Consider the following 19,032-nt stretch of genomic DNA (forward strand, 5'->3'; position numbering starts at 1 on the left):
GGAGCAAGAAAGCCTCATCAGCAGCCTCCCCTTGATCAGGTGGCCTGTAGTATACCCCTAATGGTCCCGAATAGCTTGTTCTTGGAGTGATCTCTGCAGTTCTGAAAAATGAATGGCCTCTTTATCCAAATGAGGAATTAATTGACTTCAATCTTTGGCTTTTATTTTTAATTGGAGTTCTAGAAAAATGAGACTTCATTGTGTGGATGAAGAGAACAACCTTTGTCTCTGAACAAGCTCTTCCCAGCCTGTCCCCTTCCTCCAGCTGCCCCAACAGGCGTGTGCAAACAGCCACGTTTCACAATGTCTTTACAGTTCTGAGGCTTCACTTTTCAGGCTTTTTTCTTTTTTTTTCTCTGGAGCTCCATCACTGCCCTCCATGGCTTGTGGTCCTCCAGTGGTTCATACAGACACCAACACTTCCCTCGGCCTGAATTTGTCTGAAAATGAGAGAATCTAGCTTTGACGGACAGACCTGGAAATAATGGTGTTATCCAATTGTACACCCTATTTGTGTATGGAACCTCTTAGATGTGCAGAAGTAAAGGTCAGGGTTTATTTGAGCGAGGAGGTGTTGGTTCTTTGACAGCCTTATGGGAAGTTCTAGTGGTTCAGCTTGGGGGAAATAAAAAGTCCCCTTTGTCAGAAGTCATGACAGAAGCGCAGTGTGTGTAAGGCCAGATTCAGGGCTGATGTTCTGAGTAGGTCAGTGTTTCTTAGCTGTGCTAAACCTGTAATGTGACATGTAAATGTTACCTGCTTACATCCAAGTGCAGGAAGCACAGGAGGATTTCAGACAGCCATGGGAAGGCAGTGCTGCCCAGGGCTGGAGGGAGCTCTGCTGCGGCCTGGCCCGACCTGAGCATGCTCTCTGCATTGTGCTGCAATCAAACATCTTCCAGCCTGGACGAAAGCTCCATTATTTTAATTAGGTCTGATAGGTTGTGATAGCGAATGCAAATCTAGGTCATTGCATATGTAAATGTGCAGCTGTAGTCCTGGAGGATGCCAGAACATATCAGCTGAGGTGTCCAGTCGTCACCCAGCATTAACTCCAGCACGGCAAGCAGACTTCAGCTGCTAACCATGGCAAGTGGTGGGGACACACACGTCCTGTCACTTGACTAACATTTATTTACATTTTCAAGTTAAGGAGTTGCTAGATATTTCTTGGCACATGCTTACAATACTAATTTGCACTTAGGCACTGTAGCTGTAAACACACAATTTAATGATTAATGAAGGGCAAACAGGTACCATCCCTGATCCTAGTATGAATTTCTTTCATAAGAGCAAGTTTTGTCATAGCTGCTTCATAAAATCTCATTAGAAGCATTATCTTTATTCCTCCCAGGCAGGAAAGCTGTTCAACTTTCACACTCAAGAGGAGCTGTGTGGTGGCTGAGGGGCAGTGGGGGGCTGTGCAGGGCATGGGGGGGCTGAGCTGTGTCTGGGGGGGGAGCACTCCCTGAACAGTTCAGCTGATGCTGGTACGAGCTGCTCATTTCCCTGGGAGCAGATTGAGCTCTGACTGTACTGTTCTCAGCCCAGAGAAACAGAAACCATTTCTCATGGTATGACAGTACTGAAATGCTCGTCATGTTGGATGGAAAAATGTACCTGTGGCGTTGGTGTTTCAAAAAGAATTACTGCGAGTGTCATTTCATGTGAAGAGGAGCGGTTTTGCTCTTTTGGGGAACTTAAACTGAGAAAGCTGATGATGATTGCCTGGAGATAAATATCCAATTATGTGCCTAGTTTAATTAGCAGACATTGTGTGGACGTTAGGGCAGTGTGTTATTGTGTTCTCTGGAGCCCTAAGTCTGGTACAAGGAATGCATCCTGTAAGACATCCTTACACTGGTGTGTGTGCAGCAGTGGTAGACGTTGCTGGGCTTGGAGCTGTACCTGTGCTCGGTTCTGTTCCCACCTGCACCCCTCTGTGCTGGGAGGTTCCAGCAGCTGCCATCCCCTGTGGCTCTGCCTGGGTGTGGGGCTGGATGCTGAAGGTTTGGTTTGTTTTAAATCCAACAGAGACATTTAACGTCATACCCGTATCGCTGCACGCTGGCAGACTTTCAGATAGAGAAAAAGATCGGACGAGGACAATTCAGTGAAGTTTACAAAGCAACTTGTCTTCTGGACAGAAAACCTGTGGCATTAAAGAAAGTTCAGGTGAGCACTGGAATTCAGTCTTTCTTTTTAGTGGACGGAATGGCACTGTTTCTCTCACTGCTTGGAATATTGCCTACAGCTTCTGAGGCCAGTTTACCCCATCATTAGCCCTTGGGTGGCTTCAAAATAGAGAAAACATTTGTCTTTGGTCTGCGGGCTGTACATGTGTGCACTCATTGCAGGAGACAGCATACAAAGGTGGGAAGCAAAGACCAGTTCCTTGCTGAATAAGTTCTATCTCACTTTAACCTTCTGCTTTTTGTCTTTGAAGATTTTTGAAATGATGGATGCCAAAGCTAGGCAAGATTGCATTAAAGAGATTGACCTCTTGAAGGTAAGAATCTTATGTTTCAATTGCTTTGTTTTGAGGAAAAATCCCAGCTGATAATACTGGAGTGTTTGTTTGTTTGTTTGCACAGTATCTGTGAGAAGACCAGACAACATTCCAAGGAATTTGTTTAGTTATGGTGAAGGGAAGAGCGGGGATTTCTGCTGACAGTCTGCATACGTTCCAGTATCTTGCTTATTATGCAGATCATTACTGTGTGGGTTGATTAATTATTTTTTGGTTGTTGAAGACAAATGTATCTTCCTAGCTAACACTATTCAGGCTTAAACATTGTTAGAGGTTTGTTGTATGGGATAAACTCAATGAAGGCTGGAATGCAGGGAGAGAGAAATGCATGGTAGGAGTTGGGAGGGATGTGGGCTGCCTTCCTTGTCACTGCTGTGGTGGTTTGATGTGTTCTATTGGTGGTGCTGAGGGCTGCAGCTGGGTTTGTTGTACTGCATGAACTCTGTGATGCCTCCAGGAGCTCAGCAGAGTTTTCCCATCAAAAAGTCCTACAGAAGGCAGAAAAGAACTCTCAAATCAGAGGCTTGGCTTTACCTACAAGAGCAGTGTGCTGTGTCCTGCCATCAGCCATGCCTTGAGAGCTTGTTTGATGGATGTGAGGCACCCTGATGCACATTGGGTGTCGGTACCCATTCTGCTTGGGGCTTTGGTGCTTTCTTGCCTAGAATCTGATCTTAGACTGACGTGTCTGAGGGCAGACACATGAGAGAAATTGCCCAGAGACGATGGGCTCTGCGACTGCTTTATTTATCTATGTCTCTGTCTGGTGGGAATGCTCCTCTCCTGATGCCTGCACATGGATCCCATTAGTGCTAATGCGCGCCAGTGTTGAGGCATCGCAGATGAGAATCTATCCCCTAATGTGCATGCAGAGAGCCTGATTAGCATGATGGATTGTAACAGTGTTTCTTTTGGCTTTGTAACCTCAGAAATAGGCAGGTTGAGTCACAGCTGTTTAGTAGATGAAATGCTCACTTCAGTAGTTTCTAAATTTACTGCATTTCTAAGAGTGCAAGTGAAAGGAAATGTGATGCAAAATGAGCAAGAGGGAGCGAGGAGAGAAATCTGGGTTCTCCATTTTCTGCTAAGAAATCACAGGTTTCCATTTTAAGAAACTCAGACGTGAAATATTAAGATAAATTTTAATTTGAGCGAGTTTCTTAATTTAGATGTGCGAGTCAAGTAACAGTCTGAGCAGATGCAGATTTTTAAGCAACATTGATGTTAAAAAGATGTCAGCAGAAAAATAAACTACTTAAATAAAAGTAGGAAACAAATATGGAAGCATAAATAATGGAAAAAATAGAGCGGCCTAATGCAGGTGATTTGTACATATTTTACTTCCATCAAATTTTAGTTGAATTCTGCTTTTGTTTGTAGTAAGGAGTCTTGTAATCTGTAATTGCTGCTGTGGTTCTGTTGGGTTATTTGTATATCTGATGTTACTGCTTACCCAGCTTCTCTCAGAATGCTGCTTTAAAAATATGTTTACAAGAGGGAAGCCTCTGTTCTGTCCCTGTTCTGGGCCGTGTTGCTCTTTAAGCACTTTATTATGTTGTGCTTTTTGATAAATGAATTTCTCTCCCGTACATTTTTACTGGGATAACCCAGAACACGGTTTGTAGTTGCATCTGTTATCAACTGCTTTGCATAATGATTACAGAAGTGGTGCAGGTTGTGTATCTTTGAGTTGTTACTGCACCGTTATACATCTTCTTGCGCTCCCTCTATCTACAGCAACTGAACCACCCCAATATAATTAAATATTTGGATTCTTTCATTGAAGACAATGAACTTAACATTGTCCTGGAGCTGGCAGATGCTGGTGATCTCTCTCAGATGATAAAGGTAAGAACATGTTGATTCTAAGGGGCTGCTCAGTCGTTGGGCCGGGAGTCAGCTCTGTGATGGCTCACAATGGTGTTTCTTGGGGTTTGCTCACCTGGAGGATGGTGGCAGGACCCGGGTGGATCACAGAGCTGTAGGGGTTGGAACATGTCTCTGGAGGTCATCCAGTCCAACCCCTCCCAAAGCAAAGGCTGCTGAGTGGGGTGGTGGGTGCGCGCAGTTCCTTATGGGATTGATCTGTCCCATCTCTGATTGATGGGGACACTTAATTCTTGTTGGATTCAGTGTTCACATGGTGTGTCTGCCACTCTGAAGACATTCAAGGCAATGTATTGACATTCCTTGCAACAGGGATTTGGGTTTGAGGAAATGTTTCAAGTTCTTGCTCTTCTCTTATGTTGCTCTCAGGAATACTTGTATTGCTGCAAACCAGCTTTAGTTAAGCTGTTACCACCTGCTTTTATATTTTCTTTGACATGTTAATCTTTAGACATACATCCCTTGTGAGAACAGATGTGTTATATCATGTTTGTTAGCACTCTCAACCTTCTCTCAGTGTTTTACCTGTTTTTTTGCCATCATTATTCTGTAATTATCATAAATGAATGTTTGGAAAGTTCTCCTCCTCCTTGTTGTCACAGTTAAAATATCTTATTAACAGATTTGTTTTCTTTGCCAGCAGAGCTATGAGGCACTAGGCCAAAGGCTGTCAAACAAGTTACACATCCAGTCCGCACTCAGTGGCTAGATTTACACTTACCATGTAAATGTGCTCCCTCTCTGGGAATGCCCAGGGTGGGCGAGTGCGCTGGGGCACAGCAGGCTCTGGGGATGGTCATAGGAGAGAAGAGCAAGAGCTTCCTGTCGTTCATTACTGAGAGCTGAGAGCCTCACGTAGTTACCTGCAGCCAGGAGTGGAGCATTATGAAGAATTCCAAATAACAGGTTAGGGCAAATCCCAGCACCAAACTCCTCCCATGCTGAGCTTTCCCCTTTTCCCAACAGCTCACAGGAAACCTGCAGTTTGTTACAGGCCTTTGGTAGCGACAGCAGTGGGGCCATGAGGGCAGTTAGGGCTCCTGTTTTCCTGGGCCATGCAGGGGTTTGTCTTCTTTTTAAATCATAGCTTACAAGAAGTTTTACCAACATAATTGTCAGATATCATCATGGAAGAGACTTGCTCTTGTGTTGTTTTTTTTTTCAGCTTTTAGCTCAAAACCTTTCTTACTGATGAACACGTTTTTTCATCTGTCAGAACTGGCTGTTTAATTATCATAAAATTATTTTTATGCTGTATATACAGGAGTTACATGTTTCCTATCTGGAAGCAACACAGCACACTTTCTTCTGCTGCTGCTCCCATGTTCAGTCTGTTCTCCCACACCTTTGTCACATCAGAATGCTGAGGGCCTTTCCTGGGTCGTATGAACCTTACCTTTCATTGGTGCAAATATTTGAATTCAGATGTTTATTTGTTGGTTGTTGTTTTTTAATGAAGGGAAACAAATGAAATACCCACCAACTAACACCAGGGGGGAATTAAATTCTCCTCCTGAGCACAGTAGGAAGCAGAGTTTCTGAACCTGGGTTTGCTGCCTGCTCCTCTGCAGCACCGCCGTTCGCTCCATCCCTGGGGAGTTCAGGCTTACGTGAGGATTTTCAGTGTTGGAAGGCGGTGGGAGCAGCAGCAGCAGAGCTCTGGAGGTGTGAGAGTGATAAAAACAGGGACTGTCTTTGTCACGCCCCTGTTGCCTGCATTATTTATGAGGTATTGTAAAGCTGATGTAAGGGAGGGCCGCTGGATAACCCACTGGAGAGTTGGGGCTCTCTTGTAAATGTCAGACAAGTCTTATTGGACATGACATTTAGAAAATTATCACTTGTGGTCTTGCATATCCACTCTTAAATACTTAACTGAAAATTAAATAATATTATCATGTATATAACACTTTATCCCTCACCCTCTGTAATTCCTCTGTGCTCTCTATCAAGTTTGGGTTTGAAACTGTTGCAAGCTGTCAGACTCGCTGCCTGGGGAATTGCACAGTCGTGCCCCTTCACAGCTGATGTGCAAAATAAAATTTGCCATTACTTGAGTCAAACATGAACCAGTAACAGCATTTCACATAAACTACAAAATGTGACAACGGACATCAGATGTCTGCACTGAGAGGAAAAAGCACGAGATGCGGAAAGGGGCAACAGCCAATTTCCTTCCTTTATTCTTGCTCCTGCATGCTGCTGACTGAAATTCTCAAGGGTATGATGCAAAAGAAATGCGATTGTGGAATGCTAGAAGGATGTGCAGCATTTCAGAGCCGGTTGTTATCCAGCAATACCTTATATATCAAAGGCTGAGGGTAAATCTTAAACCACTGCAAGTGTGTTGGAAGTGGGTTTAGTTAGTGCTTCAGAGGAAGAACGTGCTTGGTGTCTAGCACAGGAAGAAGCAATGAGAAGTCAGGGACCGATAATTGGAAGTAGTGCAGTTTTGGGAAGCACTGGAGGAGGCTGTGGTACTTTGCACGATGTGCACAGCTGTGGTGCAGTCCTGAAATGGAGACATTGAAGGTGCATCATGTTTAACCTTTGCTGCAGCGTACAACTGGTTATTTATCCTGTAATAAGTTACTGGGTAGGAAGACCAAAGTATTGGAGATAACCATCCCCATGCTGCACCGCTTCTTATTGCATGCATCATGTTTATGATTATTTTATCTGAGAGTTTTTAGTACCCAGAGGTCCATGGAATCTGGACTCGGCTATGCTTGATGCTGCATAAATGCACATAAAAACAGTCTCCTTCCAAATCCATGTGTGTCTTGATCAGCTGTGTCTTTGCATCTCACTGGAGATAGTTCAGTTAATTTAATATTCCTATTATGCATGAAAAGGAATATATTATCCTACCTGATCGCGGAAGAAATACAGATACTTTATTGATGCTATGGCCATCTTAGGAGAGGAATCACATTTCTTTGTTGTTAATAGACTGTATGATAATGAATGTTTATGAGGTTTATTTTTTTTAATGATCTTTTGTTACTTAAGGCAAAATATTTGAGACATTTGTTGTTCTGAGGCATTAAATATGTTTTGCAAGGTAATTAAGGAGATTAATGCTGATTATAATTGGTGTCCATTCAAAAATGTCAAACCTATTTAAGTTTATTTTTCGTAATAGTTGTTAATTAGTGAACTGCATTGAAGTTTGCATACGGAGAGCAGGAGTTAAAACTAATCAGAAAAAAAGTCATGCTGCTGCAGATCTGGAAGACGTGAGCGACCGGCAGCTGACGAACACGAGCCCAGGACCTAGTCAGATATGTTGCTTTTTCACTGATCTTTTATTTATTTCCTTCCTCAGTATTTTAAGAAGCAGAAACGGTTAATCCCAGAAAGGACGGTGTGGAAATATTTTGTGCAGTTATGCAGTGCGGTTGAACACATGCACTCCCGCAGGGTGATGCACAGAGGTAACATTAATTCAGTCTCTTTTCACTGATCAATAATATAATGTTCCAATTAGTAAGCGCCTACATTCAAAAACAATTATGCTGATGTTCAGCCAATGCATGTTTAGAGGCTGGAGCTTGCGAGATGGATTTCTCCTTCTGTCTTCTTGCCTCATTGTTAAAGGATTCAGTTCGAAGTGAGTGTGCTATTAGGAAGATGAGCTGCTTTGTATTCCAGACACTGATATTGAGTAGAAGTGTCAAACATGCCATTAGAAAAGTGTCAGAAGTAAAATGCTGAGACTACTGGATACAGTGAACTCTCTAAGAAATAGTCTTCATTATGTTAGTTGTGACCTTAGAGAGTTTAGGGGAGTTTTCCTTTCTTGCAAGCTTTTCTCAAGTATTAATACAAGTATGTCCCCACGCTCTGATCACCTTTTCTCCATTTCTGTTAATTGTTTTGGATCTCTTGTCTTGGATAAAGTTCAAAGCAAAACGTTCCAAAAATTACGTTGCTTCTTCCAGTGTAAATGAAATGCTTAGTGAAGGACCTGACCCAAGAGGTGCAGATACCCAAGAGGTACTAATTCCAGCCTCTTCTGCTTCTGCCACTTCTTTCCTTCTTGGAAGCAGTGAATACTTTACCAGTTTTTTTTCAGCAGTGTGATTTCATTTTTGCTCCTCTTTCCATCCACCCCTCATGTAGCTTGTCTGTACCTGAATTGCTTGTACTGTAGGTAACTGAAATGTGGGATGCTGTGTATTTAGTCTGCTCTGTGAGAAAGAGCCTCCCTAATTTTTGGCCAGATGTGTCTTCTTGGGAAACCAGGCTTGTAGTGACTTTTGCAGTACACAAACAAAATGGGTTGTATGAGCCCAGAATTTAGGTGTAGTAGGACAGTAATTTGTGGGTGGTGGGCAGTACTGTTTCATGCAGAAAATTGTTTGCGTCCATTATTGGGGAACAACTCAGCATTGCTTTAATTGCATCCATTAAAGAGGTTGCTGCTATTGTGTGATGCTGTTTCCAATCACTTTTCCTCAGTGGTTTTTTTTGTGTTGAGAAGTATGCTCTGTGGTATATGTATGGAACTTGAAGTCGTAAAAGACTCAGCCTATCAAAGCTGTATGGAAGCACAGTTCTGTTGGAGTCTGTCCTGTACAGGCAGTGCTCCAGGCTATGCTTCTATTGCAGTATTAGAACCAAATAACCTTTTGTGGCTTTGACCTTCTACCTTTTTCTTTTTGCAGACATAAAACCAGCCAATGTGTTTATAACAGCCACAGGGGTGGTGAAGCTGGGAGATCTTGGATTAGGCCGGTTTTTTAGTTCTAAAACCACTGCAGCACATTCCTTAGGTAAGATGATTCTTCTCAGCATTGAGCAAGCACTACTGTACAGTTGTCAGCTGTGATGTTCAAAGGAAGTGGTGTCTATGTCTTATAATGACAAGTGTGGTTTGGTGGGCACGTACATTGTTTTCTGTGATTTTCTTTTTGAATAGTATTGAAACAGATGGAGTATTCCTGTAAAACTGCTTAATGTATTTTTGCTTTAAAACTTGCACTTGATGATTTTGTTGTGTTCTTTTTCCTATGGAGTGTCTGGCCTGTTAAAGGTGTGATTTATAGCAAATGTAGCAATTGCAGCCTTTCCACTCTAAGTAGCAGAGCTGCCTGCACCCTGTGTACTAGAATTAGATGTCACACCACCACTGTTTTTTAGCAGATGCTGCTCAGCTGTCTTCCCCTGAACAGGGACTGTGAAGCTGTCTGAGGTGATGGAGGTATTTAAGGCCTTCGCAGCTTGTCTGTTCAAAAGAGGGGCTTCACTTTGAAATTTCAGTTTCAGCTTAATAGATCCAAGTTTTCTTAATGCCTTCCATGTATCTGAAGGTTGTTTTCCTGCTCTGCTGAGTGTGCAGCTTTGTTTCTGCCAAATACCGAATTGTATTCCATTTTCAGACTCTGATACTCATCTCTCTGAAATTTTATTCTATACTCTGTTATACTTTGGTCCATTCCAGGTTCTTGTTATCCACAAGGGCAGCAGCATTCCCACAGTTAATGGATATATTCAACAGAACTTGGGCTACTGGGTGTCTTGCAGGACATCACTGGATGTCACCTTCTGTTACAGCAGCAAACTGTTTTTTGACCAATTCTTCATTTCTGAAGTGGTTTCATTCAGGCAGATTTCAGAGTTTACTTATAAGCAAAGTTATTTATCATTATGAAAGGTTATAACATATGTTGCTTATCCTTCCCTCCCTCTGAAGTCCACGGCCTTGTCCTGCAGTTAGAGTGATAGGAAGTATTCTGGACAAATCAATGAAAAATAACCCAAGAATGGGAAAAGAACAAACAACAATAGTAAGCGATATTCATACCGTTTTTAGGTAACAGTGTTACCTCCTCATCTGTTTGCAGAGAAGTAACTTATTGCACCATTTTAAAATTACAGTTCCAATAAGATTTCTAGCAAGTTAGCTGTCCATAAAGCTGGCAAAGCAAACTGATCTCTTACACAGATGAACCTCTGTGCGTGTTCTTACAAGAGAAAGTAAGCTCCAGAAAACCAGAGTGGCTGTGTGCTTTTCTCACATCCTGTAAGAGAATCCTTGAAAAACATTTTGTGTTTTCTTCTGTCTGCAAGTTGAGGTGCTTGGGACAAACCCCTTCCTTCAAGGGGAATGTATCTCAGCATGAATCCAGTGATAAACAGCAATGGTTTGTTAACACAAAGGAACTATGTGGGAACTACTTCATAAAAATTTTACTGTTAGCATTAATTACAATGCTGTGGAAAAGCATACAGTATACAGAGCTCATTCTTTGGCTTACAATATAAAATCTCTCGTAATTGTTAGTTTTGCCCTAAGTGCCTGTACTGGAGGGGTGGCTCGTTTTCCCTTTGTGTTGACGTGTCTGTTGAGTCATGCCCCTCCATGTTCAGCAGAGGACCCTTGTCTCAGCACAGTCACAGCTCCCACACGTAGCGAGCTCTGTTGACTTTGGAACACAGAACTTCTTTGTTTCCCTGTTTGTCCTCACCCATTCTATTTCCTTCACTGAATGCAACTCTTACTCTGTTGTTTCTTTATGTGAATGCAAACTTGGTTGAGAGTGCCTAATGACACTGGGGCTTCCCATTGCACAAAGAAGGAAGACGTATGCCTTATTTTGTGTGCTTAGAAGAAGCAAAGAAGGAAGATGCATGCCTTATTTTGTGTGCTTAGAAGAAACCTCGGTGTTTCTCCAGTTTACTTTCGTTCAGGTTAGATTTCCCTTTGCATCAGCTTATCCTGGGATATGTGCACTCAACTCACTAGGTTAGAGTGAGACCTCTTCACAGAAATTTATAACCTCATCATCTGAACAGGCGAAAATGGGACTGTCTTAATTATGTGATGTTATCTAGTCTGACTGCTGCGCTTACTACATTAATAAGAATAAATTGGGGCCAGGAAGCCGTGTGCAGCCAGCTGCCCGGCCCGTGGCCATCACCAGCACTGCTCCCTGCTCTTGAGAGCTCCTTAGGAGGAGATGGGAAGACATGGGCCTCCTCTGCCGCTCCTCAAGCAGCACCTTGAGAACGGGTGGGATGCAGAGCACTGCTGGGCAGCAGCGAGCAGATTTGGAGGCAGTGTGTGACGTGTGGGGGTGGGCCGACCACCACTCACAGTCTTTGCAAATGGAAGGAGTGTGTTTGCAGTCAGAGAAAGTATTGCATGCTTGAAGCTGTGTTTATTTGTTTATTGCCAGGCTCATAGGCTGTGTGGCAGCAGGAAAGCTTCCAATCCCGGTTTTGGAGTGATGAAGACGTTTGTGTCAGTAGCCGTGAGGGATGGCAGAGCAGGCTGGGCTGAGTTGGGTGCTCCGTGCAGCCCCGTTGCCCCAGCAACCGGCCCGGCCTGCTGCTGGCCGCTGACCCATGAATCCAGCACAGGGCTGTGCAAATGGAGCCATCTCATTTCTTTCTCCCTTGCATTTGCCAACATCAGGCTGGCATAAAGGGGTGTTCGGCCACACCACGACCCGTCTGACAGGTGTATCACTGGGCCGCTGCGCTGGGAATGGGAGCTGTAATTAGAGAATGAATGTCAGACGAATTACCGGGCAGCAGATCATATTTGTCAGGAAGGATTGCATACATAAAAATTAAGTGACAGTACGTGCCGGGGTAATGAAAGAAGAATGAAAGATTTGCCCATACACAGCTCAGGAGTAGCTGCTGAGCCCCATGTGGTGCAGGATGGCTGCTCTGGGAGCTGGGCACCTCCTGCCCGCAGTCACTGCCTTCTGTTGCATCCCCGGCCTTCTTACCCCCATTGCACAGCACTGTGTCCCCAGAGCAGCCGTGTGGCACTGCAGGCAGCACCTTGTCCCAGGCTGTGCTCCCCGGGCTGCTCTCCATCCTTCATGCTTCACCATTCCCAGGGCCAGGATGTTGTGCTGTGCCCTGCTCTGCTGGCAGTGCCTGTTCGTGTCTGGTCTTTAATTTGGTAATCTCTGAGGAGGGGCATCCAGAGGCAGATCTGGTCAGCTACAGTGTGACTAAGGCACATTAGAATTACCTCGTTGTTAGGTTTTGCTGTAAAGCCTAATTATGAATATTATAAATATTACAGGGGTATTATAAATAGGGAGCATTTAATACTGCATGGACTTTAGGAAACTTAACAATAGAAGGAAAGATTTTATTTTAGTAGGAGGATTAATAAATACAATAAGTGCAATAAATACAGAAGAGCTACATTAGTGTTAAAATGGGCCATTTTACTGTTGAACTGAGTAAAGTGCTCATTCTTTTGCTAAACAAGTTGGCTTATCCAAAGCTTCTGATGGGCTTTGTGTCTTGAAAAGCAAAAACCAGAATAGCCTTGTTTTAGAGCAGATGACTCGTTAATTGTTTTATGACAAGAAGGAACTCAGAGCAGATTCCCCTTTTGGGATGTGTGCAAGGCAAGCTTTCACCGTGGGCCAGTGTGTGGGGTGCTGCATGGGGTGCTGCACGTCCCCCAGGTCCTTGTTGGATGTGCAGGTGAATGGGGAGCAGCTCTGCAGCCATCAGAGAAACTCATTTGTAAATAGATCATTGTTTTTTTCCTTTATTTTTATTGGCGTGCTGAGCCAGTTTGTCGTCTGAAACAAAGTACGAGTACCTGGGGGTGGGGGGTTGGTGGTTGTTTTTTGATAGAGATATACACAAGAAATCTACCTAATATTACCATAACCAATATTCCTTGCATCACATCTGGAGAAACTTTGGCTTTTGGATGTGTTCCTGAGGTGCTGTTTGTGTAAGAAACAATTGCTGCAGAGTTACTGCAGGTATATTGCAGTACTTACGTGTGAGAAGTGTGACTAAAAGTCAGGTTCCGTCTGTGGCTAAAAGAAAAATAGAGAACTTCAAGTCTCCTAGGAACAGCTGAAATACCATTCAGAAAATGTTCTTCTTTGTAGGAATAAGTAGATTAATTTTTGTTTTCCTTGAGACAATTAGCCTGGGTACATCACTGCTGTTTGAAGTAGTTTAAGGAACATTTTAATGCCTTTGACTTCAGCTTCATTTTTATTTTGCTTGACATACTCTGCCAGGGCTGTCCTTGGGACACAGCCTGTCTGTCTCCTGTCAGGCACTCACAGATCTCCAGTGCTTCTGCCACTAATGCACGGCTGAAGCAGGGGAAGCAGCGGCTGAGATGCTCTCCTGGTTTCCCTGAGCTGAGCTGCTCAGGTTTCGGTTGTTTCCTTTGTTTGTTCACTTTATAATCCTGGTGTAAAGAAAAGCTTTATCGTATCTAGTTTTTGTTATTTAACATTTCTTCGTCAGTTGAAAGAAGCTTATCCTTGACAGCTGAGAACATGGGAAGCTTCGTGTCTGCTCACGGATCACAGAGGACTAGGGACAGATTAAGTCTCCTGCAAATAGGACAGAATACAAAAATTAATGCCTGAAAGTTGGTCTGATTCCCAATCTAATTCTTCTACAAAAATATCTGGAGATATCCCCCAAGTAATGCAAACTTTTGTCAACTGATACTTAAAAACCAGACAAATTAAATAATGCTGAGACTTCCTGGGGGCCCATGAGCTTGTTTGGAGAGACAGGGCAGGTGGGAGCGGTGCCCTTCCAAACAGAACTGCTTCCCTGCAGTATTTTGCACCACCAGGTATTAAAGCCTCCTAAAATATTTTTCATAACATCATGGCACATGTTATAGTGTGTTGTGAGCGTTAAAGCGAAGCCTATCGCTTAGAAGATGCTGTATTAGTATCTTTAAGCTGTTTTAGTTTTATTTGTCTTTAACAGCAGAGTTACTTGCAGATGGTATCGCTGGCTTTTGAGCATAGTTTTGTTCTTTTCATTTGTAATGAACATGTTTCAAAAAACACAAGTATTTCAAACCATGCCAAAGTTTGTTTTGACAGGAGCAGAGCATCTCTAAAAGGAAGGACTGCTTTAATCAGCATTACCCCTTTGAGGCCCACACTGTGCTCTGATATCTCTTGGTTTGAAACTGAGAATACTCTGTAAAGATACAATAAAGGTCAGAACTTGTTAGGTTCTTTCATAGGCAGAAATCTGTTGCCTGCTGTGAGGAAGTAAAGCGGTAGGTTCAGAAACACCTTTCAGCTCCATATTAAAGATTAGCCGGAAGGTGCTGTTGAAGGCAAAGCAATAAAAGCTTTCCTTATCAATTGGGTTAATATTTTTTAGCCAAATATGGCTGTGGATTTTGATTGGATTCAAGAGATGCCTGTATCTTATAATGTTGTTTATGAAATGTGCAGAGCCTGTGAGAGAAGTGGGAGATGTTCTGCTCTGATTTCGGTGTGCTGGCAGCCTGCCCGAGGTGTGGGAGAGCATTTCTGCAAGAGACCAGTCTGTGCTGCGTTACATTCAGTGAATGAGGCTCTTTGTAAGAGAGCTGCTTAAAAACATGGATCAAATTTTCTCTTATTTGTGCCTGTGAGCAGCGAAGTATAAACTTAATGGGAAGCATTGATCCCCGGTTAAACCGTGTTTGTGTGGGGGGAAGCTCTGTTTAGAAAATAACAATTGTGTACGTACAAACTCAGCCACTGTCACTTTCACGACAAAACTCCTCTGATCCTCTGATTCAAGCTGAAGAATGTTTTCAAGATCATTGAGCATAATCTTTCCTACATAGTGAGCGCCTTTCTGCATTGGAGGCAATGCAGCTCTGCACCTGGCGTTCCTGGGGCAGGTTTGGGAGCTCACTGCGGGATATCCATTCCATGCTCACTGGCTGCTGGAGCTGCGCCGTTATCTGTTTGTTATCTGTTAACCATATCTATATGGTTTCAAACTCTGTTTCGGAGGAAATCTGAAATAACTTCTCTGCCTTTGCCTGTGTGTTTTCCTGGAGAAACAAGAGATGCTTTTCATCTAACTCAGAATAATTAGCGCTTCCCTCCCCTGGATGTTGCTCTGAAGCTGTTCTGGTCCATGTGGGTGTTTTAGCTGCACATGCAGTGCTCGGGGGGTAGGAAGAGATGTTGTTCTGAGATCTTTGAGGCAGGCTGATATTCAAGCGAAGTGCTTTGACTTCCAGGAATAGAATAGGAAGATGCTTGCTTAGTCATAATCTTCTCTACAGCTCTGCAACCTTTGTAACTTTAAAGGCATTACTCTAGCAGCTGGTGATTAATATTGAATCTGAACAATATTCTGTATTTTCAGCTGGGCAAATGCCAAAGAAAGTTTCTGATTAATAGTCTCCGATTAGACTATTCTTGTCAAATTGACTAATGTGATGCAATGGTGAGCCCTGACTGATTGCATTGGAAGTCTTGTGTGGTTTTCTAGAAGATGCTCATTACAGGAGATTCCCACGTAATGTTGGACAGGCCATAAAGAGAATTGGGCTTGTCAGTCTTTTATCATGACAGCTATTTAAAAATTAATGCATCAGTTCTGAAATGCGGAGCCCTGCTTGTTCATATATTTGCTGACAACACTACAGTAATGATAGGTAAATGTGCGAGGTAGACTTCATAAAATCAGATCAGGCATGGACTGCTCCGCAGACCTATTAATATAATGGAACAGACTAATGCACAAAAAATCAAATCCGGACTATAACGCACTCATCCGTGTTACAAACCCTGTCATTTTGCTTTGATCGAAGGTTGTTTTAAGGCATTATCTGAAACGACAATTTTAGCCTACCAAGCAGACCCCTGCTAACATGGCAGGCAGGACCGTAACTTTAGAGCCCACACATTGTTATTTGCTCTATGCTTGCCGTGCAGTGACCCAGAATAACTGATAGCAAGAACAGCTACTGCTGGAGGCCACCACTGGCACCACACGCTCTGGAGCATGCGGGTGCTGGGCAGGAAGGGCCGGAATGATCCATGTTCACTCCTGTGGCTCTGTGCTGCATCCCCATACACAGTTCCTTTACTTGTTGTGGGTCAGGGCAGGTTCTCTTCCATCTAGTCTGGTGGGTTTCTTTTAGATCTGAGAAGCAGTGCTGACTTTAAAGTTAGGATGTATTTTATGTACTTGCATCTAATGGAGAGTTCCAAACCAAAAACTTCATGTAAGGAATCGCTCTTCCTTCTCCAGTAGCATATTTTTAAGGAGGAAAAGAGTCAGTGCTACTCTAACCAAGTGCAGTTCCTCTACACAAATCTGGACGATGTATGAGTGCCTATCAGTGATATATCAGTGTCTGTCTCAATGGGCTCGTGGCCCATGTTTTGATTCTGTGGATGATGGGAATGCAACCAAGTTTTGGACTCACCTATTTACTTAATGCAGCGTGCTCTGAGCTCCAGGAGCTTGAGGTGATTTTGCTCAGGTCTCTGACCGATGGCAGCAGCACCCCATGTTGTGCTGCTCCCCATGTGCTCTCTGGGGGGGTTTTGCCTTTCAGGAGCTTTCCACTCCAGAAGTTATTTGTTTCCTAACGTGTGCAAACCCCTTAGGAAAGCTGGGGAAGGTGGTGCAGCTCTCCAGCTTCCCCCCCTCTGCCTCCAGCACTGCTGTTCATCTGCTCAGGAATGTTTCAGCTGTCTGCAATCAGAGCTTTGGTTGAAGAAATGGCAAACTGAAAGTTACAGGCAAAATAAACATTTGCCGTCTTGTGCGAAAGGTCTTTAATTAAGAGATGGATGTGCTGGAATGCCAAAAGCAAAAAAAAAAAAAAAAACAGAAAAAAAACCACAGGATGAGAAAGGAGAGAGCATAGAAAGTCCTTGGATGCTTTAATAAATGATGTATCTGAGGATTATTTGATGTAGTTGAAATTGCCAGGATGTCTTGTATTTTCAGTACCACAACTGAAACTTATTTAGGATTTTAAAAAGAGCCTTTTTGAGGTAAGGAATTTATTAATAATTTCCTGCAAGTCCTGTCCAAAATGCAGTAGTAAATTTCTTGTGATAAAACACAGACTTCTGGAAGTAGATAATCCAGCAGCTCCTGATGGGACTGGAGCTGGAACAGTGTTTAAAAGTTTGGAATTACTCTCTTGGTTCTTCTGGAAAGCCGTGGGTACGTGTCTGGGGTCGGGTTTGTCACTGGCACCCCCCTGCTCCACTCAGTGGTCTCTGAAACTCTTTATCAAGGGCATCCCATTATCTCTGGAGCCGGGCTGTCATGCTGCCAGTTTGGGGTATGGCAAGTGAACGCTCAGTGATGTGCTGTCACAGGATCCTTGTAGCTCTGTACATACACAGTGTGTAACTCACTGCTTTCTGCACTGCTGAGTGAACCAAAGAGAGCCATCATTTATGGTGGCTCTGCCCATGGGGAGACGCAGTGGTGACTTGGGAGGAAGGAAAACTTTCCTCAGGTTTCTGAAATAGAAAAGCTTTCAGCAATGTTCAGCAGTCATTGAGTGCATCATGTGATTGTATTTTTGGTTCTAGATGAGAATATGCCTTTGAAAGCATGGTTTCTTTCTAAATTCTTATTCCAGACTCCTCTAATGAGCTGCTTTTGCTAACCCTCACCCTTCAGCTAAGTCACATTTCTGTACAATGCAGGTTGCACCGTCTTTCTTGGATGGTAACTCCTCATCTGTTCGTTTTCTTTGCAGTGGGAACTCCATACTATATGTCCCCAGAAAGAATACATGAAAACGGCTATAACTTTAAATCCGATATCTGGTCTTTGGGCTGTTTATTGTATGAAGTAAGTATCTTCTTCTTTTGCCCCTTTGTCTTAGCTGCACGGTACAGTGAATCAGCAGTTGAATAGGTCGAAGTTTTCTCTTATTTGTTCAGAAACCTTATGAGAAGTTAACTCTTTGTGTTCACTGCGTGATCTGTGAGCATGAACAACAAGGGAATTGTGCCACGCGGTGCTTGTGCAAAGTTAATGTAGTGGGTCACGGTGGACGCTGAGGATATCGACACAAAGAAGCCAGTTTACTGTATTCATTCTTCCTACTGTGAGCAGAGCTGTAATTAGGGCAGCATATTCGTAGTTTCTCCTGAATACCATTTGTTCTACAAATAGAAAATTCATTTGAATGTAAGCCACTGGTTTGTTTAATTGAATTCTGACTAATTGGAATATCTCAACTCTGAGAGCTTTCAGTGAAGAAAAGCAGAGTTTTTATGTAATGTGAAATCACTGTTTCTCTGCCCGTATAAGAGATATTTTCCAGTGGTATGCTGTCCTACAAAGGTGGGGTGACAGAGTGGGCACTCCTTGACTGCACTGCACAATTTGTAACTCTTCTTAAAAGCCAGTTGGTTTTCTTTGCAGGTGATAAGTTCTTGCGTTTCAAAAAGAAGCGCTCGGATTCTGTCACAGCGCTCTGAACTTTGGGATTTTGTTTCTAGCTCAGAACAACATTGTAGTCACTGATTGTTTTAAATGCATGCATCATTTCTGAATTTAAGTGAAAGTGCAAATCAGCATTTGCAACGTTTTATCCTGGCCCCAAGGATGAGAAATCCCTGGCATGTTGAACTGTGAAGTTGCAGCTCACATCCTCATTGGAAAATAGAGCTCCAAGAGTCAGGGTCGTGCTTTCCTGAGTTACTTGAAATTGTGTGAACTAATGAGATTTTGTTCCTCGCTGCAGTTTCTTATAACCACACGGAATGAGAGAATAAACAGGAATGCAAATTGTTTTGCAAGTGAGTAACTATGAAAGCAATGGCAGTTAAGCATGTCATTCAGCTGGTTTAAGAAACTGCCTTCTG

The 19,032-nt window shown here is 43.2% G+C and overlaps 1 protein-coding gene across 3 annotated transcripts in view; it reads left to right on the forward strand.

Annotated features, from left to right (window-relative positions):
• The window catches only part of NEK6 (NIMA related kinase 6), a 50,261-nt gene that overhangs the window by 23,248 nt on the left and 7,981 nt on the right, over window positions 1-19,032 (forward strand). For all 3 annotated transcript variants that reach the window (XM_015879437.2, XM_015879438.2, XM_015879436.2), the window contains exons 3-8: window positions 2,035-2,175; window positions 2,447-2,509; window positions 4,268-4,378; window positions 7,746-7,854; window positions 9,088-9,195; window positions 17,916-18,010. In XM_015879437.2, the coding sequence (XP_015734923.1) occupies window positions 2,035-2,175; window positions 2,447-2,509; window positions 4,268-4,378; window positions 7,746-7,854; window positions 9,088-9,195; window positions 17,916-18,010 (627 nt within the window). The remainder of the gene's footprint in view (window positions 1-2,034; window positions 2,176-2,446; window positions 2,510-4,267; window positions 4,379-7,745; window positions 7,855-9,087; window positions 9,196-17,915; window positions 18,011-19,032) is intronic.

The sequence above is a fragment of the Coturnix japonica genome, chromosome 17, assembly GCF_001577835.2.
Source record: "Coturnix japonica isolate 7356 chromosome 17, Coturnix japonica 2.1, whole genome shotgun sequence".
NCBI lineage: Eukaryota > Metazoa > Chordata > Aves > Galliformes > Phasianidae > Coturnix > Coturnix japonica.